The 24,396-nt window shown below is 41.2% G+C and overlaps 1 protein-coding gene across 2 annotated transcripts in view; it reads left to right on the top strand.

Moving 5' to 3' along the window:
- LOC129854194 (zinc finger protein 518A-like) overlaps positions 1–23,196 on the top strand; it is a 29,046-nt gene extending 5,850 nt beyond the window's left edge. For both annotated transcript variants that reach the window (XM_055920987.1, XM_055920996.1), the window contains exon 3: positions 6,199–23,196. In XM_055920987.1, the coding sequence (XP_055776962.1) occupies positions 6,217–10,533 (4,317 nt within the window). In that variant the 5' untranslated portion in view covers positions 6,199–6,216 and the 3' untranslated portion in view covers positions 10,534–23,196. The remainder of the gene's footprint in view (positions 1–6,198) is intronic.
- The last annotated feature ends 1,200 nt before the right edge of the window (positions 23,197–24,396 follow it).

Raw genomic sequence — 24,396 nt, 5'->3', positions numbered from 1 at the left:
ACTGCCAAACTGAGCAATTGGGGTAGAAGGGCCTTGTTCAGGGAGGTGACCAAGAACCTGATGGTCACTCTGACAGAGCTCTAGAGTTACTCTGTGGAGATGGGAGAACCTTCCAGAAGGACAACCATTTCTGCAGCACGCCACCAATCGGGCCTTTACGGTCGAGTGCAGTAAAAGGCACATGACAGCCCACTTGGAGTTTGCCAAAAGGCACCTAAAGGACACCCGAACCATGAGAAACAAGATTCTTTGATCTGATGAAACCAAGATTGAACTCTTTGGCTTGAATGCCAAGCGTTACGTCTGGAGGAAACCTGGCACCATCCCTACAGTCAAGCATGGTGGTGGCAGCATCATGCTGTGGGGATGTTTTTCATTGGCAGGGACTGGGAGACTAGTCAGGATCGAGGGAAAGATTTAATAGAGCAAAGTACAGAAATATCCTTGATGAAAACCTGCTCCAGAGCGCTCAGGACCTCAGATTGGGGTGAAGGTTAATCTTCCAACAGGACAACGACCCTATGCACACAGCCAAGACAACGCAGGAGTGGCCTTGGGATAAGTCTCTGAATGTCCTTTACTACAGGTGGACTCCAATCAAGTTGTAAAAACATCACACGGATGATCAATGGAAACTGGATGCACCTGAGCTCAATTTTGAGTCTCATAGCAAAGGGTCTGAATACTTATTTACATAAGGTATTTCTGTTTCTAAACCTGTTCGCTTTGTCATTATGCGGTATTGTGTGTAGATTGCGGAAAAACATGAATCCATTTTAGAATAAGGCTGTAACAACATAACAAAATGTGGAAAAAGTAAAGGCGTCTGAATACTTTTCGAATGCACTGTATCTGCCTTGTAAGGCAAAACTATTCAGATTTCAGTGGAGATCTATTGAGAGCATTGGGTGTTATTTTTCATTTATGCTTGGCTATTCAAAGAATATTTTAACATTGTCAGAATGACATGACCAATGTTGAATATAGGGGAATCCCAGCTTTCCAACTGTCAGATTTATTTCTCAGGAGTATTTAGCTTTGGTTTATTAACACACCCGTTCATTTGCAGTTATTCTGTTCTTTTTAGGACGTCGGACATGACAATGACATTAATAGATGCTAAATAGTTAACTAGCCAGGCTACACAATATGTTTTGAATTGGCTATCTAGTCTGTCTGTTTTCTTATTATTTTATAGCCTACATGCTCTAATGTCTCTCTCTCTCGGGCCCAGTCGCACTGGCACACACAGGTGACTCATACATCTTTACTTTTCCAGGATTTTCATGACCGTACAAACCTTGTTTGCTGACCCAAGACTTGCTATAACTGGGTAAATAACGCAATAACTAGCAAGGAATATCAGCACTTTGATCTCAAAAGCTTTTGATCTCGGGACCACAAGTGATCGACAGATCGCCTTTCAATGCAATACAATTATATTCTGATGCGATCTGCAGAAATCGGTTGATTTAAAAAAAACTATGTAGACTTAAATGTATATTCTGCTTGTCTGATATTTTTTGGGGGACTTGCCCCAGTGTTAATGTTGAACCCTGTCCCACTGAAGGCTACTATCAACTATTAATTAAAGTTACTCTCTCTAATACACCAGCCACAAGTTTTCAACACAACTTTGAAAATGTCAACTTCTTCCACGAGATGCACAATCATATTTCTCTCCCAAAATAATAGCCGATAACTTTTCAAATTCCTTCATGATTAAATGTGGAATAGTCTGAGTAGTTATTTGTGATGAAATATGTGATGTAACTGTCCCACACTCCAAGGTTGATTATAGTGGGGTAATCAGACCAGATATTTTAATGTTAACCTTTTGACTATATCTATATACCGCTTCACTTTAGTAAAATGTTTTAATCCTCTTAAACTACTGCAAAAATAATTTTCTTCATGGGAAAATTACCATCTTGTTACTGATTTGATATATTTCATGATTTGAAGTGAATAAATATTCACTTTGTGGACTTGAGTGTGACAATCAGGCATCTGTCACTTGAAGGGTAACTTCATTATCTCCAGCATATTACTAGTGTCAACATATGTGAAAATGGAGCATTTCTAAGTTTTGTAGAAGCAAATTCATTTTTAATGTTATTTAAAAAAAATAAAAAAAAAAGATTTTCAAACACTATGAGATTTGTGGTGATGTGGGGAGCAAGCAAATATCCGCTCTTGGGCTAGAAACTAGTAGCAGGTTTTGAAAATCCCTTTTTAAATCCTATCCTGTGATGTCACAGAGAAGCATTTTTTTTAGGACCTTTTTAACCACAGATCATAGAAATGTGCTGTTTTTAGACACTGGTTTGGTGCTGGAGATCATGAATATGAGGTTGAAAAGTGGCGGAATTGCCCTTTTAGCCCTTTGACATGTACCAACAAACGGGTGTGATCATTCTACAGTGGTCCCTACAGGGTACGCTCAAACCTCTGTCCAGTTTCGATTGATGCAACAGTCAGTGTTTCAGCTGGCCACTTTTTTCACAGAAATATTTTGCACAAACATAGTCCTTACAAAGTTGTCATGAATGGTTTATTTTTGGATGCAATGTTCAGACAGTCACAGAAGTAGCCACAGCATAACGCAATCATCCAAACCGGAAAATGTAGGCTACATTAGTCCTAACTCTGGGGAAAGATTGACGTAACGCAGTGGTCATATTTAGCTGACATAAAGCACAATATGAATTAGCTAGTAGCAATTACTATTCACAGTTTATCACATCACGGTTGAGCTCACCATTGTTAAAAATAGAGAAACACTTTGATGTGTAGTAATAGTAATAGTAGTAATCCGACGATGGGTAGTTTTCGCGTGCCACCATGTTCCCCCCCCCCCCCCCCCCCCCCACCCCCCCCGCGTCGACCAAAGATAAGAGGAGACAAGATGAGTTTGGTCTGTTTGCAGTATGCATGTTGAAGGGGGTGTGTCAAATACTATCATTCACTTCCCTTCATTCACTTCCGGGAAGTTTACTTGAAAGATGTGTGAACCATTCCTTCACCTCATTATAACATCTTTGGTCTGACAGATGTTTACGTGATACCCAGAATGCATTGTATAATGTCAACATATTACGGGCTTCATAGCAAAGGGGTGAATACATATGATCTCACCACTTTTTTCAGTTTGACATTTTTTTTAAATCTTTGAAACAAGTATTTTTTTTATATTTCACTTTCAATTTGGACTATATTGTGTATGGCCATTACATGAAATTTACATGATAGGTTGTAATGCAACAAAATAGGAAAAACGCCAAGGGGGATGAATACTTTTGCAAGGCACTATACATACATACATACATACATACATACATACATACATACATACATACATACATACATACATACATACTGTATGCTACAGTAGAAACAACACAATATACAGAAAATAAGGCACTTGCTTTGATAGGAACGCACACATTTCCAAAGTTATTATTTGTAAGGAAAACTACAATGAAGGCAATGCGTGCACCAGCCAGATAATGTGCCAGACTGTGCTAATATCTGCGTACTTGTTCTGCGGAAACACTGGGGAAGTGCTTAGGGTCTCCTCCCAGAGAGGATAAGAAAGAAGTTTGTCCGGCTTAGTAAAGCCTCATACTTATATAGTTTGAACAGTGAAACGGCTACTTCTATGTGAATTAATGAGGCGGAACTCCACAAAATTCAAACTGTTAAATTCATTTTGTTCGAAAATAATTTGAAATTGACAAATTGAAACAATTAGCAGGCAGCGCAGGTTATCTATAGGCTAACTGTCTTGTTGCGTAACAATCACATTTTGGAAAAGTGAGTGCATTCTGACATCACGTGCATAAAACAACTCACGCTGTGGCGACCGTTAGAGATATTTGGAATTCACACGTGAAAATGTCAAGTGTACACCTGTTTGAATGTAAGTAATAGAGCCTTGTAAAATCATTTTATTAAAAAAAATATATATATATATTTTCCCCCCAAGTTTGGGTGTCTGTTTTGTTTTTACCAGGTTATGGTTATTGGTCACACAAACACACCGTTTGTTTACTAGAAGAACATCCAATTTCGTTGTGCTTTAAGCATTGTTGTGGACTTAAACATCTGGAAACTACATTGGAGATCTAGGAAAAATCAAAGAAATTTAGATTTTGGGGTGCAGTTACCCTTTTAATGCATGTGTGCATCAGCAAAAGAATGTTTGTTTAGCTATGTTTATGTAACGGTTGTGATGTGTTTGCAAAACAAATGGCCACTGGATTGATGCAAATAATCACGATATCATTCTGCCAGGTAGGCATAGGCTAGCTAATTTCTAGTTAACATTTTAATTGAGAATGTTTTTGAGAAAGCCTTTCCTTCTCTACCAGAAGATGATTGTCATTAGCATCATCGCTAACTGCTACACAAAGTGTAGGGTTACCACAGACACAAATTTTAAATAGGTTTTTTTGTAAAAATTTATGAAAACAAACATTTTGGTTCTTGTTATAAATTTAAGGTTAGGCATACGTTTAGCAGTGTGATTTAAGGTTAGGTTTAAAAACAAATTTTAAGAAGATAAATTGTAGAATAGGCAGGCTTTATGACTTTGTAGCTGTGGTAACCAGTGATGACCAAAATGTAGGCATACACGCATACCGCAGATGTAGATCATAGTCAATCGATGTATATGCGTTGGGCATGAACGCGGGAGGTTGAGACTTTGGAGGCAATAAACAGTGGGGAAATTGATTGGCAAAATTCAGAATGACGGCTACAGCACATAGCCTTCCTAAGTCATGGAAGGGTAATGCCTAATCAAGTCTTTTGAACACACTCCTTTGATTTTAACTGACATCCAGATCTTCATCACTTAACATTTTAAGATTTGATTTTGGTATCCTTTTAAAGCTTTCAAAGAGGGTTGTCAAACTATTTTTAAATGTCTTAGTTTTGATCTCTGTCTTAACATGTACTCCTGTTTGTATTTTCTTTTGAAAGGTTGTGGTGTCAGGTTTCCATCAGATGCAAAGCCATGTGATTAAGATTTCCAAATCCGCTGATGATTTGGACCCTTGTTTACATGTTTTGGTGTTGTGCCTGCCATCGGTTGTTGAACTGCATAAACTTGAATTCAGGGTGTCAGGTCTCAGGTTATATGACTAAAGCTAGTATGTTTGTTCATGTCTTGAAGGATCTGTTACACTTTTTTTTATGAAGCTTTTTTTTTAAGAACAATGCAATAATTTGAAACATTGTTCCCTTGTCATGTGAGACTCCTTCCTACTTAGCATTAATATAGCGTTCATATCAGCTTTTTGAATGGTTTTGATTTCCTGAAACTAAAGTGATAGCAGGTTTTCCTTTTAGGATTTTACCGGGACTCCGTCCATTTGAAGTAATAGGCATACCAGCAAAGTAATATGAGTTGTAATGTTATTTCTGAAAAATCCACTGAACATTATCTACTGTGTCCGAATCATTGTGCTGGGTCAAGTCGGCTGAGCCTTTTAGCCTGCAGCAATATGTCCATTATTATATTGTTTGATTCAATTGAGGTTTTTAAAGAAGCACTATGCAGAAATCGCTTAGCCATTTCCTGATTGCTAAACTTCGAATAGTTTAGCAACCAGGAAACGGTGCAAAAATATTGTATTTTCAGCGCCGAAAGTAAAAGACGCAAAAACAAAACTTAAGAACGGGAAGCACAGAAATGACGCATACAGAACAGATCTATCGCTTCTTAGACTTGCTTTCTATGAGAATGACAGATCTATTACACACATTTCTATGTGAATTTGGTAGTGTCGCCCACAGTTACATATTGCAGGTTTAAGTCAGAACCGGAGCCATTCAAGAACAGCTGTAACATCTGTAGAAACTGTGCTTGTCAGTTAGCAATTCTGTAACAAATCACACAATACATTGAATAGATTCCATAGAGGGTCATGTAATTATAAGCATAAGTAACCATTTATTTTTGTCCACAAACATGATTTACAATTTCTTTTTCAAATTTGTGAAGTGACAAAAATCCAGATTTTTAGTTTTCACACAATTTCTCCATTGACACCAATGCCTGATTTGCAAGGTCAGTCAGAATTCCCAAGTTGTGATTGACTGACTGTTCAATCAAAGGAGGTTTCCGTAGTGAGAAAGATGTCTTGTGCTGGTAGATTGCATCTTTGTGACACTCGTTTCTCTTGTCCATAGGAGCCTGTATATTGAAGCATGGAAGAGGACCTGATGACACAGGATGATCCTGCTGAAAGCCATGATGACATCATGGAGGCTGAGGAAGAAAAGGAATCCACAAAGGCCCACACAGACCAGATGGCAGGTCAATCTTCTGTGTTGCCATGTAGTGACCAATGTGACCCCGATGAAACATCTGAAGAGTCGGGTAGTTACAAGACATCCAGAAAAGCATCTAAGAAGTCCCCATGTAAAATACAGCAGGGTGCAGTCTTCTCTGGGAAAATACTTAGCTTTGGGTGTTCAGAGTGTAAGGGTGAAGCCACCTACAGCCCCAATGACCTCCTCAAACATTTTCAGGGGGCCCACAAGGGAACCCTGCCGACGTATCCGTGTGACTTGTGTGGCTTTGCCACAAATGAGTTTCCTGCACTTCAGCGCCATCGGATCGGGCACAGGAACACTTTAGTCACATGTGAGATCTGTAATGATGATGTACAGTACTCTCTCCTCATGCTCACTAGACACTATATCATGTCTCACAGCCAGAATGGCCACTTTAGCTGTGAAAAATGTGAATTTTCAACAGTTGACGCAGGAACATTTGTGCAGCACATCCATCATCACAATGAGAGCCAGCTCAAATGTGTGAAATGTCAACATGTGAGCTCTAACCGAGGTGAGCACCAGAGGCACCTAAAACTCTACTCGGGTACCTTCCCCTTCACGTGTCTGGTCTGTGGATATGGGGCAGCACGGAGAGAATACCTCACAAAGCACATGGTAACTGTCCATGGTGAGGAGGCAGACAAGAAAAATGTATCGAGATCAACGGAGGACAGCAACAATACCCTGGCAAACTCCTCTGCAGGATTAAAACTCCTGCTGAAGAAAAGCCTTGCTGCAGGTGGTCAATCAAAGGAATCCCAGTGGATGTCAAAACTGAATTCTCTTCCTGGAGTGGGATTACATAACCAAAATGGAAGGGTGCTGAAACCAGAGAAAACATTGGAGGAATCTCAACAGTTCCATGAAAGGGCTGTAGGCGTGAAAAAGGACAGTAAGAAGTGGTTCAAAGGCGCTCTTAAGAATGAGCAACAAATTGACTCCCAGGCTGTATCATCTATACCACCACCAAAGACCCAGGAAAGTTTTGATAGTCATGGGGCTGACGACCTAAACCCCAACAACACCAATGGACTAACTGTTCTCATGGTCAAAAATAAAATCTCTATTCCACCTAACTGTACTACAAAAGTGATGGGCTTCAAGATGGTTGATGGTAAAAAGCATTTAGTTCTCAAAGTTATACCAACAGCAAAGCAGGAGTTCTCAGCAGAAAATGACATTTTATCTACAGGGCAAGAAGTGGGCTGCCCAATGATAGGCACTAACTCTGATGGAAGTAAATGCTCAGACTCGACTGAAAATGGGGAAAATACTAGCTCCCCTTACTTGGCTGTTCTAAGCCCCCCAGGGACTGATAGCGAGGCTGCAATTTCAGTACAAGTGAAGCCAGAGGAAGAGGACGTTAGCATTGAGGAGACATTGCCCATACTGGAGAAACTAGCACAGAAAGCAAAAAACACAGTGGAGAAGAGGATTGATAAACAACATACGTTTAAGGGTGACCAGATTCCTTCCTTGGCAGTTTCTCCAATGACTAAAGAGTCGGATCACGCCATGATTGAGAACGGTAAACTGAGTAACAATACAGCAGACAAAATGTCTGCTTATTCAAGCCCTAATGTGACTGCTGTGGAGCTCCTCCCAGCCAAAATACTCACAGATAATACCATGCCTTCTGAATCAGCTTATGATTCCATGCTTCCCAAACCAGTTTCTGAAGAGACGATCAACATGCTTGGAGTTGGTGACATGAATACAGCTACTGCTGATAAGTTCAGTGACCCCATCAATGGAAATTCCTCTCGGCCCAAAGGAGAGACGTTACCCTCCAATGACAAACCTAAGACTCCCTCAGAACCCATGACTGGTGACATCCAACCTTCTGATGATACTGCTGAGAAGAGTCATTCAGTTATCAAGGAGATGGATCCTTCTGATTCTACTTCCGATAAGATTCATTCCAGTGTGGCTGCTAAGACTAAAACTGAAACTTTATTGCCAGATCTGACGGCCCAGCTGGAGTCACACCCAGCTGAATTTGTCAACTCCAGAGAGACTGATATTAATGCTGAAAATCAGAATTCTCCCAACCAAGAGTTGTTTAGTTTTCATAATTACTCAAAGGAAACATCAAGCATTTCCTCCAACTCAACACAACCTTGTGAAAATCCATCAGAGCTTTCGACAGAGGATGAAAGTGTTTGGATGAAAGAATGGAGTTTGACATTGGCTGCATCCCCACAATCTACAGATGAGTGGTCTGGAAATGGGGAAACGGAGACAGAGAATGCAATGGAAAGAGTGTCAGACCGTGACGTTGAGGTCGATGAGTGCATAGCTACTGTAGAGGATCCGGCCACCCCAGTGGAAACTGAGAAGGCAAATCATGGACACTCTTGGTCTACACACCAAGTCCAACCTACTGTAAAAATGGAGGAGTGTGTTCCTTTGTCGGAAAGGGCAACAGGAAGCATAAGTAGTTTGGCCGTCTTGGGTCGCATACTGGAGGAGCATTCGGATGCTATCATTAGCCACCAGCTTGAAAAAGATAGAATAGGCTGCTCAGCTGCCAGCCACGATTCTGTCAAGCCACCTAAGACTATGCTAAGGATCCTTAAAACGGCAGAGGGAAAGCAGCAGATGTTGTTACACACTGCAAAGAACCGGTATGCTGTACCTGTGCAGCTCCAAGGCAACCCAGGGTTCAAGCTGATAACCAAATCTACTCCTCATATCAATGTGTCCTATGTTAAGCCAGGAATTGAAAGACAGAATAAAACCACAGGGCTGGCACTCACCCTCAATGGTGGAAGTTTCAGCATTCTAGGACAGACTGTAGGTGCTAGTGAAAAAGGTGCTAGGCTGTTGTCTGCTGTTCAGCCTGGATCTAGCACTAGTGCAAGCCATTACCTACTCAACAGCACATCTCTTAAATGTCCTCTTGTCTTGTCAGGTGCAGCACATAGTTCTACTGGAGAAAATACCATAAAGTCACCGCAGACTTGTTACTTAGTCCAGAGGCCAGTCCCTGTAGATCAGGCCCCCCACAATGCTGGTAACAAATTGGCACGTTTAAGCTCTCAGTCTCCACTTTTGTCCCGTCCAGTTCTGGCAATGTCTGCAAACTCAGTGAACAGATCCACTGCATTACACACTGGGCAACAAGCCTTCTTGGTTAGGTATATCTCTACAGCTAAGTCAGGGATGCTTATTAATAGTCCTGATGGGAAGTCTGTGAGCCAGAAAGGTCAACCTAATGAAAGTAGGGGACATAAAGTTGTATATAAGATAGTCAGAACTGCCAATGGTAGTGCGTTCCTTTCTGGTGGTGCACATTCCTCAGCCAACAAGCCCATTTATCTGGCCACAAATTCCACACCGATGCCGTGTTTTCTGATGTCATCAGATAAAGTCTCAACCGGAGTGAAAAAACTGATATCCATACAAAATGCCTCCCACAACCCTGTCACGGCCTCACAGCTCTCAAATCTTCTTTCCCCCCAATCCAACTTGCAAGGTAGGGTCAGGCAGATAACGGACGTAGGTCTGAATAAACACCCCCTTGACCCAAGGCCAGGTCGCCAGCTAAGTCAAAGGAAGAGGCGCAGAAAAGCATTGTGTGATGAACTCCCAGAGCACTTGACTAAAGCGAGGAGGCTCTCGAGCAAGGCGGTAACTGAAAAAGGGTCTTCCTTGCTCTGGGAGCCTGTACCCAAAGATGCAGAGAGGACACTGAGACTGTATCCATTCAGTTCACTACAGGAGATTAAGTGCCCTCGCCGAAATCAGCCGGTGGTTGTTCTCAACCATCCTGATGCAGACATTCCTGAAGTGGCCAGTATCATGAGCTCCGTCAACAGGTATAAAGGTGCTGTTTCCAAGGTGGTACTGTCCCAAAACACGGTTCAAGCTCTGGCTGAACTCTGCCCAGTCGGACTTCTAGGGAAAAGCTCCAAGGCTAAATGTCCCTCGTCACAAAGCAGTGGCTCCAGACTTCAGACTTCAAAAAGCAGAGTCCGAGAGCGATTTCTGTTGAAACTGAAGTTTAGAAAGTCTAGCAGGAAAAAGTATGAGGTGGTGAAGTCCTTATTTAGAGGTACAGAGAGGTCATCAATGTTTGCCTGCTGGTTTTGTGGTCGACTCTTCAAGAACCAAGAGGAGTGGATTGGCCACGGCCAGCGGCATCTCATGGAAGCAACCAGAGACTGGAATAAGCTGTTTTAAAGCTGTTACAAAGCCCCTGGATTGGCCCACATACCGTCCTATAGAGTGGAACAAATGGAGAGGTTAAAGCATTTTTTAAATTACTTATCAGTATACTTTATTCTTATAACGCTTTATATTCCCATAAATGCCCTGTTAGCTATGATTGAATCACAGTTTTTGAGGTTGTTGATGTGTGGTGTAAGCTGAAACACGTACCAGTCAAGTTTGGACACACCTACTCATTCAAGGGTTTTCTTTATTTTAATATTTTCAAAATTGTACAATAATAGGGAAGACATCAAAACTATGAAATAACACATATGGAATCATGTAGTAACCAAAAAAGTGTTAAAAAAAATCAAAATATATTTTATATTTGAGATCCTTCACAGTAGCCACCCTTTGGCTTAATTATAACTTTGCACTCTCTTGCCATCTTCTCAACCAGCTTCACCTGAAATGCTTTTCCCAACAGTCTTTAAGGACTTCCCACATAGGCTGAGCACTTGTTGGCTGCTTTTCATTCACTATGTGGTCCAACTCATCCCAAATTATCTCAATTGGGAGGCCAGGTCATCTGATGCAGCACTCCATCATGCTCCTTCTTGGTCAAATAGCCCTTACACAGCCTGGAGGTGTGTCGGATCATGGTCCTATTGAAAAACAAATGATAGTCCCACTAAGCGCAAACCAGATGGGATGCTAACCCTAACAATGCTGGTTGTGTGCCTTGAATTCTAAATAAATCACTGACAGTGTCCCCAGCAAAGCGCCGTCACACCACCTCCTCCATGCTTCACGGTGGGAACCCCACAATGTGGAGATCATCCGTTCACCTGCTCTGCTCAGAGCAGGTGAACGGATGATCTCCACATGTGGTTGGAACCAATCATCTCAAATTTGGACTCATCAGACTAAGGACAGATTTTCCCCAGTCTAAAGTCCATTACTCGTGTTTCTTGGCCCAAGCAAGTCTCTTCTTATTATTGGTGTCCTTTAGTAATGTTTTTTTGCAGCAATTGGACCATGAAGGCCTGATTCACACAGTCTCCTCTGAATAGTTGATGTTGAGATGTGTCTGTTACTTGAACTCTGAAGCATTTATTTCGGCATAAAATTTCTGAGGCTGGTAACTAATGAACTTATTCTCTGCAGCAGAGTTAACTCTGGTTCTTCCTTTCCTGTGGCGGTCCTCATGAGAGGCAGTTTCATCATAGTGCTTGATGTTTTTTCAACCGCACTTGAAGAAACTTTCAAAGTTCTTGACATTCCGGACCTTCCTGTCTTAAATGATTTACTGTCGTTTCCCTTTACTTATTTGAGCTTTTCTTGCCATAATATGGACTTGGTCTTTTACCAAATAGGGCTATCTTCTGTCTACCACCCCTACCTTGTCACAACAAATTTGCTCAAACGCATTCATTTTTGGGAAAGATGGAACGCTAGCGCCCCATCTCGACAACAAAAATGATTTCCCTCTGGTTTCTGCCTGCCATATCAGTTCTGTTATACTCACAGACATGATTTTAACAGTTTTAGAAACTTCAGATTTTTTTCTATCCAATACTACCAATTATATGCATATCCTAGCTTCTGGGCCTGAGTAACAGGCAGTTTACTTCTGAATACTGCCCCCTAGCCCTAAGAAGTTTTCAGAAGGGAAGGAATTCCACAAATTAACTTAGCGTCCCACATATCCCAGAGAAGTTAACGTCCCACTTGGCCAAAAGCAAGTAAAAATGCAGAGCGCTAAATTCAAATAAATTCAAATAAATATCAAACTTTCATGAAATCACACATGCAATACACCAAATTAAAGCTACACTTGTTGTGAATCCAGCCAACATGTCAGATTTCAAATAGGCTTTTCGGCGAAAGCAAACGATGCTATTATCTGAGGATAGCACCATAGTAAACAAAGAGAGAAGCATATTTCAACCCTGCAAGCGCGACACAAAACGCAGAAATAAAAATATAATTCATGGCTTACCTTTGACGAGCTTCTGTTGTTGGCACTCCAATATGTCCCATAAACATCACAAACGGTCCTTTTGTTCGATTAATTCCGTCGATATATATATCCAAAATGTTCATTTATTTGGCGTGTTTGATCCAGAAAAACACCGGTTCCAACTTGTGCAACGTAACTACAAAATATCTCAAAAGTTACCTGTAAACTTTGCCAAAACATTTCAAACTACTTTTGTAATACAACTTTAGGTATTTTTTAACGTAAATAATCAATAAAATTGAAGACGGGATGATCTATGTTCAATACAGGATTAAAACCAACTGTAGCTAGCTTTCTGGTCACGCGCCTCTATCTAACAGTACACTACAAGTGACCCTCGTTCAAGATGGCCGTACTTCTTCATTACACAAAAGAAAAAACCTCAACCAATTTCTAAAGACTGTTGACAAACAGTGGAAGCGGTAGGAACTGCAAGAAGGTCAATTAGAAATCTGGATTCCAAATGAAAAGCAATTGAAAAGAGTGACAAAAAAAAAAAAAAAAAAAATCTGAATGGTTTGTCCTCGGGGTTTCGCCTGCTAAATAAGTTATTTTATACTCACAGACATGATTCAAACAGTTTTAGAAACTTCAGAGTGTTTTCTATCTAAATCTACTAATAATATGCATATCTTATCTTCTGGGAATGAGTAGCTGGCAGTTGAATTTGGGTATGCTTTTTATCCAAATGTGAAAATGCTGCCCCCTATCCTAGAGAAGTTAAGGCACACCTGTTAATTGAAATGCATTCGCCGTGACTACCTAATGAAGCTGGTTGAGAGAATACCAAGAGTGTGCAAAGCTGTCATCAAGGCAAACGGTGGCTACTTTGAAGAATTTCAAATATGAAATATATTTTTATTTGTTTAACACTTTTTGTTGGTTACTACACGATGATTTCATGGTTTTGATGTCAGAACTATTATTCTACAGTGTAGAATATAGTAAAAAAAAAAAAACTGGAATGAGTAGGTGTGTCCAAACTTTTGACTGGTACCGAATGTGGTTTGTGTATAATATAAGAATATATACATATGACTTAACCCTTTACACTCGTGGGAATTGGCCAATATGGATAGGGCTAAATTGAAATGTTTCTTATTTCTTCTATATGAAAATGCATAACTATAGTAGCAATTGAAAGGGAACAGTTTGACGATCATGGGGAAATTATTAGACCAAAGGTGAGGACAACAGTTCACCTGACAGTCCACTGTTGACTGTTGAGTTACTTTCTCTGCATTTGTTGATAATAAAATCTGAAAATACTCTGGAAAATACATTCAATAAAATAAGAATATTCCTGGAAAATGTGGGGTTGGTGCAACATAAGACAAAGAAGTTGGAGACACCAGTTAGTCCTCTAAGTGGCCACACACCTCTCCAAAGTGTGCACAGTTCCTAAGTAATTTCAATACTCTTTTATGGACTCAAAGAAATCTTCAACTATAAGGTGCTTTTTTTTTAGCTCTGCCTAACTGTGCCATTTGAGGAACTAGAGCAAGCACACTTTTAGTTTTGTTTAGAACACAACCCTGTCTTCCCGCAATCACACAAAACTGTTGTTTACGCAATCCAAAAACGGTCCATTATAAATCGCGATCTGGGTCAGGTGGGCATCATTTGAAAGCTTGTTCTATTGCCAGCATGACTAGCTTAGTTATAAAATACAATATTGCAGTGTTGGGCTTTCACAATACAATTCAGGGAAAACGATCACAACGTCTTGTTGCGTGAGGTGCTCAAGTTCAGTACTGCTGTCAGTCAAAACCTATACAGCGCTGTGAAGCGCAGAGCCAGAGCTCTGACGTCATGTATAACATGTTACTGTACAGCCACTGCCTTTCAATGTAGGTGTTTATCAGTGCCCAAATCTGCCATTTTCAACCCGTATACAGGTACGAGTGTAAAGGGCTCCACCCTCATATGTATGTACAGATGGAATTGAACTGTGAAGACTGGGCACACTGTAATAGAGCATATGAGAGAGCACTGGTTTTAGAGGGGGACATTGTTGATGACTTATTTTTGTATTCAGAAATATACCAAATTACTCAGGTGATTTCATATTCTCTGATTCAACTAATCTGGTTTGTAACATAAGCTATTCTTTAACATTTATCTGCTTTTCATAGGTTTAGAGAGCATTGTGCGATAATTGTTTCCTTTTATTTATTCCCTGTATTACTTCCATTCATAAGGTCAGAACTTAATTTGTAAACCTGAAATCCAAGCATTTTGTTTTTCATGTTCTCTTCAGATTTTAGTTTTGTTTTACTAGTATACAAATAGGCTAAATGGTTTTTTTGTAGCAGATAGTGACTTCAGAAAGTATTCACACCCTTTGACTTTTTAAAACTTTTTTGTGTTACAGACTGAATTTAAAATGGATTACATTTAGATTCTTTTACAAATTAATTGAAAATGAAAAGCTGAGATGTCTTGAGTCAATAAATATTCATCCCCTTGATGGCAAGTCTCTAAGTTCAGAAGTAGAAATGTGCTTAAGTCACATAAGTGCAATAGTAAAAAAAAAAAAAAAAAAAAAAAAAAAAATGTAATGACTACCTCGTCTCTGTACCCCACACATACAATTATCTGTAAGGACCCTCAGTCGAGTATTGCATTTCAAACACAGATTTAACTACAAAGACCAGGGAAGTTTTCCAAGGCCTCGCAAAGAAGGGTATCTATTGGTAGATTGATAAAAAATATTAAAAGCAGACATTGTATATCTCATGGTGAAGTTATTAATTACACTTTGGATATTGTATCAATACACCCAGTCACTACAAAGGTAGAGGAGATTTTACTAAGTTGCCGGAGAGGAAACCGCTCAGGGATTTCACCATGAGGCCAATGATGACTTTCAAACAGTTACAAAATTGAATGGCTGTGTTAGAACTGATGGATTGACAACATTGTAGCTACTCTACAATGTTAAACTAGTTAACAGTTAAAAGAAGGAAGCCTGCACAGAATAAACATATTCCAAAACAAGCATCTTGTTTGCAACAAGGCACTAAAGTAATACTACAAAATGTGGCAAAGCAATTCCCTTTTTGTCCTGAATACAAAGTGTTATGTTTTGGGCAAATCCAATAAAACACATTACCACTCTCCATATTTTCAAGCATAGTGATGGCTGCATCATGTTATGGCTATGCTGGTCATCATTAAGGACTGGGGAGTTTTTCTGGATAAAAAGAAACGGAATGGAGATAAGCACAGGCACAATACTAGAGGAAAGCTTGGTTGATTGCTTTCCATCAGACACTGTGAGATTAAATTCACCTTTCAGCAGGACAATGATGTAAAACACAAGGCCAAATCTAGTGGCAGAGTTTTGACTTAAATCTGCTTGAAAATCTAGGCTAGACCTAAAAAAGGGTTGTTTAGCAATGATCAACAACCAATTTTTCTTAACTGCATTGTTGGTTAAGGGCTTGTAAGTAAGCATTTCATTGTAAGGTCTACCTGTTGTATTTGGTGCATTTGACAAATAAAATACAATTTGAATTTAGCAGAGCTTGAAGAATTTTGTAAAGAATAATGGGCAACTGTTGCACAATCCAGGTTTGGAAAGCTCTTAGAGATGTATCCATAAACACTTGTATCTGTAAATGCTGTCAAAGGTGATTATAACATGTTTGAGAAGTTGTAAACCTTTTTGTATCTTAGACTTACACAATGTAGATTGCTGACAAAAGAAGGACAATTTGAATCCACTTATATCCCATTTTGTAACAACAAATGTGGAAAAAGTCAAGGGGTGTGAATAAATTCTGAAGACACTGTACATACATTCTGGTTTGTCTCACTGTTTTACCCATTTCTGGGATGACATAGATGTTTTAGCTTCTTTTACTGCAACACAATGCCATTGTCTAATCTCTTAATTGTCAGTGCTTGACTTTAGCATTACTCATCACATACTTATGTTGAGTTTAGCTCTCTTAACATTTTTCTTTTTCACATCCTTGTTCAGTATGAAAGAATAACTCAACTGATCAATTAATGCATGAGTGATACTTTACAATAAATTGAGGAAATTGAGAAAACGTTATAAAATGAGTAAGATCTCACTTTATGGGGATTCGCTCTAGCGGATTCACTAACGGAAGTACCAATCACAATGTCTGTTGGTGGCGAATGAGGTGAGCACCTCTCCCCTTCATAAGACGCCACTGGCCCGCTTCTGGTCTTTCTTAAGCGTGCCTCTCTTGCGAGCAGAGATATCTCACCCATTTGATCATAGAATCAGGGTTATGCAAGTAACTGTTTCAGGGCATCTCTTTACAAGAGATTTACGATGCTGCATGTTGGGCCACCCCACATGAGGTTTTACCGGTGGTCCAACCAACATCCAGCATCGCAAATCTCTTATAAAGAGATGCCCTTAAACAGTGCCAAAGAGGTATGTGCATTCAAGCCCTTGAGGGGCTGCAAATCCTTGCTATTATAAGCCAATATAATAGTGTCCACTATCCAATGGGGATAGCTTTTGATGAGATCGGGGCCCTCCCTTGCAGGGGTACGCTCAGGGAACAAAGTTGGTCAACCTTTCGCTATGCTCTCATTCTATTCAAGTATATGCGCAAAGCACGTACCGGGCACAAACTGTGGAGACACTCTACTTCCGTAGAGGTGAAGGACGGCGGGTGGAAAGCCATAAGCTCTTAGGCTAGACAATTGTAATTGTCGCAGACCTTTAGGCATGAAATTGGGGTTGGGTAACAGTGTTACCTTGGATAACCCTGGGGCAAACTGTAGGCACGAATGGTGAACTGACGATGCATGTAGCTCACTCACTTGTTTTTTTGGATGCAAGGACAATCAATAAAGCAGTTTTGAAGGAGAGATAGTTCATCCACGCTTTCCAGCAGCTCAAAAAGCTGCCTCAAGCACGATAGACCCAAAGCGGAGCTAATGGCCCCAAAGCGGAGCTAATGGCTTGGAGAGGGGGCGTAAACGACACGCTCCCTTCATAAATCGACATAACAGAGGATGTTTTCCTTACTGTGTTATTGTCGAATCCTGTATGACAGGCCGAGATGGCGGCTAAATTTACAACCTGGTCGCACCACTTCTCAAAACCGAGTCAAGCCTGTTGTATTCAGATTCATCCTCTCACGGGCCAGGACCAGAGGACGATGGGCTAGGTGGAGATCAAGTGTGTCAGTAGATCCTTGCGTAACAGTATCTGCCAGGGCTCATCGTAAAGCAGGAGAGTGATCTCTGCTAATCAGAGCTTGCCTGGCCATCAAGATGAGGGATAAGCATTCTTTCCTCACTCTGTTCAGATTGGGGAGGATCAAGCATAAAGGAGGAAAAGCAACACTCTTGGCCAAGGGTGTGTCAGCGCGTCCACCTCAAGTGGTATGTTTCCTGCTATTGGAAAGAACGGACAGTGCGTGTCTTTGTGCGATGAAAAGATCTCTACGGTGGCTAAACACTCTCACAGATCTGCAACAACATTTGGGAAAGTAGTCTCCAATCCCCATGACGGGGATTCCCTCTGAACAACAAGTCCGCTTGCACATTCGGTATGCCTGAGACATGAGTCGCGCATAACGAGGGAGATGCACTGCTCCACAGAATAGTCTGTGTAAGTGCGGAGAGCGAGTGCCACACTGGCGGTTGATGTATGCCACCACAGTTGTATTGTCTTTCCTGTGAAGGATGTGACAATTTTGAAGGAGGGGCAGAAAGAGTATCAGTGAATGAAATGCTGTCAGCGGTTCGACGGAATTTATGAGTGTGGTGGAGCTGTGGTGACCACAGTTCCTTTATTGTTCTTCCCTCGTGAACTGCGCCCCACCCTGTGAGTGACGCATCTGTCTTCACCACCTTCCTCTGACACGTCACCTAGGGGACGTGGGCACAGGTGATGGGCAGTTAATCAAAGCTGGAAGTCTCAGATGGTGGACGCCATCAACCCCAGCACTCAGACACTTTCTGAGCATGACCGAACTCCCCCTGTTGAACAGGGAGAGGCACTGTCAGAACAACGAGGTGCGACCGTCCGATTGTGTAGCCCGGTAAGAGAGAGAATTCGGATTTCTGTTCTCTGTGTGGGCTAGCCGGAGAAGTAGTACAATGCTAGCCGGAGAAAGTGTGTGCTCTCATCTGTTATTTTGAGCTAAACGAGAGAAAGCTAGCAATTCAACCTTTCCAGGCAGTTAAGTATAGCAAGCCTTGCAGCGAGTATTTTGATTAGCTGAGCCTTTCGACGATAACTGGCCCTTTGTGGGTTTAGCTAGCTTTCCAGCTAGCTAGCCAAGTTAGCTGTAGCCTCGTGGCGTGTGCTAACCAAGTCTCGATAGCTAACCTGTGACACACTACCACCGGTGACTGAGGAGTAGAAAATAAATTGTACTCGAAGCAAAACTTTACTTTCAGTCAATACTCAACACATCCGACAGGATTTGGGGACCTACGTTCAGCAGCGTCAACCTCGCAGTTCACCAGAGAATAGTGCATTAGGAAGACTGAAATCTTGAGGAGAGCTTAAAGAGTTATAGAGAACTCTTCACAAGGAAAAGCGGTGTGAATGACCAGAGGCGGGATGAGTGGCGTCTTATGAAGAGGAGAGGGACTCACCTCATTCGTGAGATACTGTATGAAATGAAATATTTCAAATAGAACAGCTAACCTAAATAACCAACACAACCTTATTTTTGTCTTTGCCCTTGCTATGTGCTATGCGCTATGTGCCAGCCGGCGCAACGGGGATGAGTGAGTGACTGGCATCGCAAAGCCACCTGAGTTTTCCAGCCTGGTCATTGTCTTTGTTGTAGTTTAATATGCAATGAAAATTAATATCAGTGTTGACATAAAAAAAATCACTGGAATCAAGCAGTTTATGCAACTGTCAGTTTAAAAAAATATATATATATTGATGGCAATTGGGGGGGTGACTGAATTTAATTTGGATTGTATTCTGTTAATTTTTCTCCAGTGGGTCTATGATGTAAAAATTCAGGCTCTTACTTTTATGTGCATTGGATGTTTCGTTGATGTCGGATTCATGCCGTATATGGGGTTCGTGAAGGTTTTTAGTGGTACAAGTTGGACGTTCTAATGAGTAATGTTCCGCATTTAGAACTATTTTTACGGGCAGAAAAATCTGTTCCCCGTGATCAAAGCTTTACTAGTTAAATTGAAAGAGTAGTTGAAAATGAATAGGCCTACAAAATATTATATTATATGGCTTCATGAAAGACTGGTATAACAGGACTACACTAGACCACAAATAAGACTAGACCACAGTTTAAACAGCAACCACCAGTCTGCATTGACACACTGCTACTCATTTCATTTGTATTTCTTTTCATATGCTAATTGAACAACTGTGATTTCCAATGTCCAATAGATTTCTTGTGTTATAGTAGAGGGAGTTCTTTTCTGAAGCATCTGTACAATTCATTTGACAAATTACGCTTGACACAACATTGTTCTCTTTCCAATACCTCATCATTCGACAAAGAAATAATTCTCTTCGTTTTATGAAATACTCCTTTCTTAGGAAAAAAATTACATTATTTTGTTTTCAGTTTTAATATCCCTGTCAGAATAGTTGCCGGGTCTTTTTACCTGAGAATAAAAGTAAAATGTTTTTATGCTAAGTGCCTCAAATGTTGGGCACCAGGTTGACACAAAATTGTACTGTATTCACCTTGTGGTTCTATCTTCTCAAAAAAAATGTAAATACTTTGGAAAATGTCTTGTTTTGCAAAAATGTACTGTTTGTTGGGTCTGGGCACAGGAACACTGATTTAATAGATTAATCTATTTGATTCAAAAACATATTTATAATAAGATTTGACTAACTTGAATTTTAAATACAGTTGAAGTCGGAAGTTTACATATACATTTGAACTCAGTTTTTCACAATTCCTGACATTTAATCAGAGTAACAATTCCCTGTTTTAGGTCAGTTAGGATCACCACTTTATTTTAAGAATGTGAAATGTCAGAATAATAGTAGAGAGAATTATTTATTTCAGCTTTTATTTCTTTCATCACATTCCCAGTGGGTCGGAAGTTTACATACACGCAATTAGTATTTGGTAACATTGCCTTTATATTGTTTAACTAGTGTCAAATGTTTCGGGTAACCTTCCACAAGCTTCCCATAATAAGTTGGGTGAATTTTGGCCCATTCGTCCTGACAGAGCTGGTGTAACTGAGTCAGGTTTGTAGGCCTCCTTGCTCGCACACGCTTTTTCAGTTCTGCCCACACAATTTCTATAGGATTGAGGTCAGGGCTTTGTGATGGTCACTCCAAAACCTTGACTTTGTTGTCCTTAAGCCATTTTGCCACAACTTTGGAAATATTCTTGGGGTCATTGTCCATTTGGAAGACCTATTTGCGACCAAGCTTTAACTTCCTGACTGATGTCTTGAGATGTTGCTTCAATTTACACTTTTCTCTGGGAGACAGATCGCGTCTCCTTCCTGAGCGGTATGACGGCTGCGTGGTACCATGGTGTTTATACTTGTGTACTATTGTTTGTACAGATAAACGTGGTACCTTCAGGCGTTTGGAAGTTGCTCCCAAGGATGAACCAGACTTGTGGAGGTCTACAAATGTTTTTCTGAGGTCTTAGCTGATTTCTTTAGATCTTCCGATGTCAAGCAAAGAGGCACTGAGTTTGAAGGTAGGCCTTGAAATACATCCACAGGTACACCTCCAATTGACTCAAATGATGTGAATTAGCCTAGCAGAAGCTTCTAAAGCCATGACATCAATTTTTGGGGAATTTTCCAGGCTGTTTAAAGTTAGTCAACTTAGTATATGTAAACTTCTGACCCACTGGAATTGTGATACAGTGAATTATAAGTGAAATAATCTGTCTTTAAACAATTTTTGGAAAAATTGTGTGTCATGCACAAATTAGAGGGCCTAACCAACTTACCGAAAGTACAGTGGGGCAAAAAAGTATTTAGTCAGCCACCAATTGTGCAAGTTCTCCCACTTAAAAAGATGAGAGAGGCCTGTAATTTTCATCATAGGTACACTTCAACTATGACAGACAAAATAAGAAGAAAAAAAATCCAGAAAATCACATTGTAGGATTTTTAATGAATTTATTTGCAAATTATGGTGGAAAATAAGTATTTGGTCAATTATAAAGTTTATCTCAATACTTTGTTATATACCCTTTGTTTGCAATGACAGAGGTCAAACGTTTTCTGTAAGTCTTCACAAGGTTTTCACACACTGTTGCTAGTATTTTGGCCCATTCCTCCATGCAGATCTCCTCTAGAGCAGTGATGTTTTGGGGCTGTTGCTGGGCAACACGGACTTTCAACTCCCTCCAAAGATTTTCTATGGGGTTGAGATCTGGAGACTGGCTAGGCCACTCCAGGACCTTGAAATGCTTCTTACGAAGCCACTCCTTCGTTGCCCGGGTGGTGTGTTTGGGATCATTGTCATGCTGAAAGACCCAGCCACGTTTCATCTTCAATGCCCTTGCTTATGGAAGGAGGTTTTCACTCAAAATCTCACGATACATGGCCCCATTCATTCTTTCCTTTACACGGATCAGTTGTCCTGGTCCCTTTGCAGAAAAACAGCCCCAAAGCATGATGTTTCCACCCCCATGCTTCACAGTAGGTATGGTGTTCTTTGGATGCAACTCAGCAATCTTTGTCCTCCAAACACGACGAGTTGAGTTTTTACCAAAAAGTTATATTTTGGTTTCATCTGACCATATGACATTATCCCAATCTTCTTCTGGATCATCCAAATGCTCTCTAGCAAACTTCAGACGGGCCTGGACATGTACTGGCTTAAGCAGAGGGACACGTCTGGCACTGCAGGATTTGAGTCCCTGGCGGCGTAGTGTGTTACTGATGGTAGGCTTTGTTACTTTGGTCCCAGCTCTCTGCAGGTCATTCACTAGGTCCCCCCGTGTGGTTCTGGGATTTTTGCTCACCGTTCTTGTGATCATTTTGACCCCACGGGGTGAGATCTTGCGTGGAGCCCCAGATCGAGGGAGATTATCAGTGGTCTTGTATGTCTTCCATTTCCTAATAATTGCTCCCACAGTTGATTTCTTCAAACCAAGCTGCTTACCTATTGCAGATTCAGTCTTCCCAGCCTGGTGCAGGTCTACAATTTTGTTTCTGGTGTCCTTTGACAGCTCTTTGGTCTTGGCCATAGTGGAGTTTGGAGTGTGACTGTTTGAGGTTGTGGACAGGTGTCTTTTATACTGATAACAAGTTCAAACAGGTGTCATTAATACAGGTAACGAGTGGAGGACAGAGGAGCCTCTTAAAGAAGAAGTTACAGGTCTGTGAGAGACAGAAATCTTGCTTGTTTGTAGGTGACCAAATACTTATTTTCCACCATAATTTGCAAATAAATTCATAAAAAATCCTACAATGTGATTTTATGGATTTCTTTTTCTCATTTTGTCTGTCATATTTGAAGTGTACCTATGATGAAAATTACAGGCCTCATCTTTTTAAGTGGGAGAACTTCCACAATTGGTGGCTGACTAAATACTTTTTTGCCTCACTGTATAATTTGTTAACAAGAAATTTGTGGATTGGTTGAAAAACGAGTTTTAATGACTCCAACCTAAGTGTATGTAAACTTCCAACTTCAACTGCAGCTGTGAGTCATTGGCAGGTTTATGAATAAAAAGTTTGACATTTTGCAGGTGTGGTGGACTTGAAATGTAATGGTAGATATGATTGATTCGAAGCGATACTTAATTACTCATTTACATTACATTACATTTAAGTCATTTAGCAGACGCTCTTATCCAGAGCGACTTACAAATTGGTGCATTCACCTTATGATATCCAGTGGAACAACCACTTTACAATAGTGCATCTAAATCTTTTAGGGGGGGGGGGGGGGGGGGGGGGGGGTTAGAAGGATTACTTTATCCTATCCTAGGTATTCCTTAAAGAGGTGGGGTTTCAGGTGTCTCCGGAAGGTGGTGATTGACTCCGCTGACCTGGCGTCGTGAGGGAGTTTGTTCCACCATTGGGGTGCCAGAGCAGCGAACAGTTTTGACTGGGCTGAGCGGGAACTGTACTTCCTCAGAGGTAGGGAGGCGAGCAGGCCAGAGGTGGATGAACGCAGTGCCCTTGTTTGGGTGTAGGGCCTGATCAGAGCCTGAAGGTACGGAGGTGCCGTTCCCCTCACAGCTCCGTAGGCAAGCACCATGGTCTTGTAGCGGATGCGAGCTTCAACTGGAAGCCAGTGGAGAGAGCGGAGGAGCGGGGTGACGTGAGAGAACTTGGGAAAGTTGAACACCAGACGGGCTGCGGCGTTCTGGATGAGTTGTAGGGGTTTAATGGCACAGGCAGGGAGCCCAGCCAACAGCGAGTTGCAGTAATCCAGACGGGAGATGACAAGTGCCTGGATTAGGACCTGCGCCGCTTCCTGCGTGAGGCAGGGTCGTACTCTGCGAATGTTGTAGAGCATGAACCTACAGGAACGGGTCACCGCCTTGATGTTAGTTGAGAACGACAGGGTGTTGTCCAGGATCACGCCAAGGTTCTTAGCACTCTGGGAGGAGGACACAATGGAGTTGTCAACCGTGATGGCGAGATCATGGAACGGGCAGTCCTTCCCCGGGAGGAAGAGCAGCTCCGTCTTGCCGAGGTTCAGCTTGAGGTGGTGATCCGTCATCCACACTGATATGTCTGCCAGACATGCAGAGATGCGATTCACCACCTGGTTATCGGAGGGGGGAAAGGAGAAGATTAATTGTGTGTCGTCTGCATAGCAATGATAGGAGAGACCATGTGAGGATATGACAGAGCCAAGTGACTTGGTGTATAGCGAGAATAGGAGAGGGCCTAGAACAGAGCCCTGGGGGACACCAGTGGTGAGAGCACGTGGT

Source organism: Salvelinus fontinalis, chromosome 1 (genome assembly GCF_029448725.1).
Source record: "Salvelinus fontinalis isolate EN_2023a chromosome 1, ASM2944872v1, whole genome shotgun sequence".
In the NCBI taxonomy this organism is placed as follows: Eukaryota; Metazoa; Chordata; class Actinopteri; order Salmoniformes; family Salmonidae; genus Salvelinus; species Salvelinus fontinalis.
The sequence above is the reverse complement of the archived record's forward strand: the minus strand, read 5'-3'. Positions and strand labels throughout refer to the sequence as shown.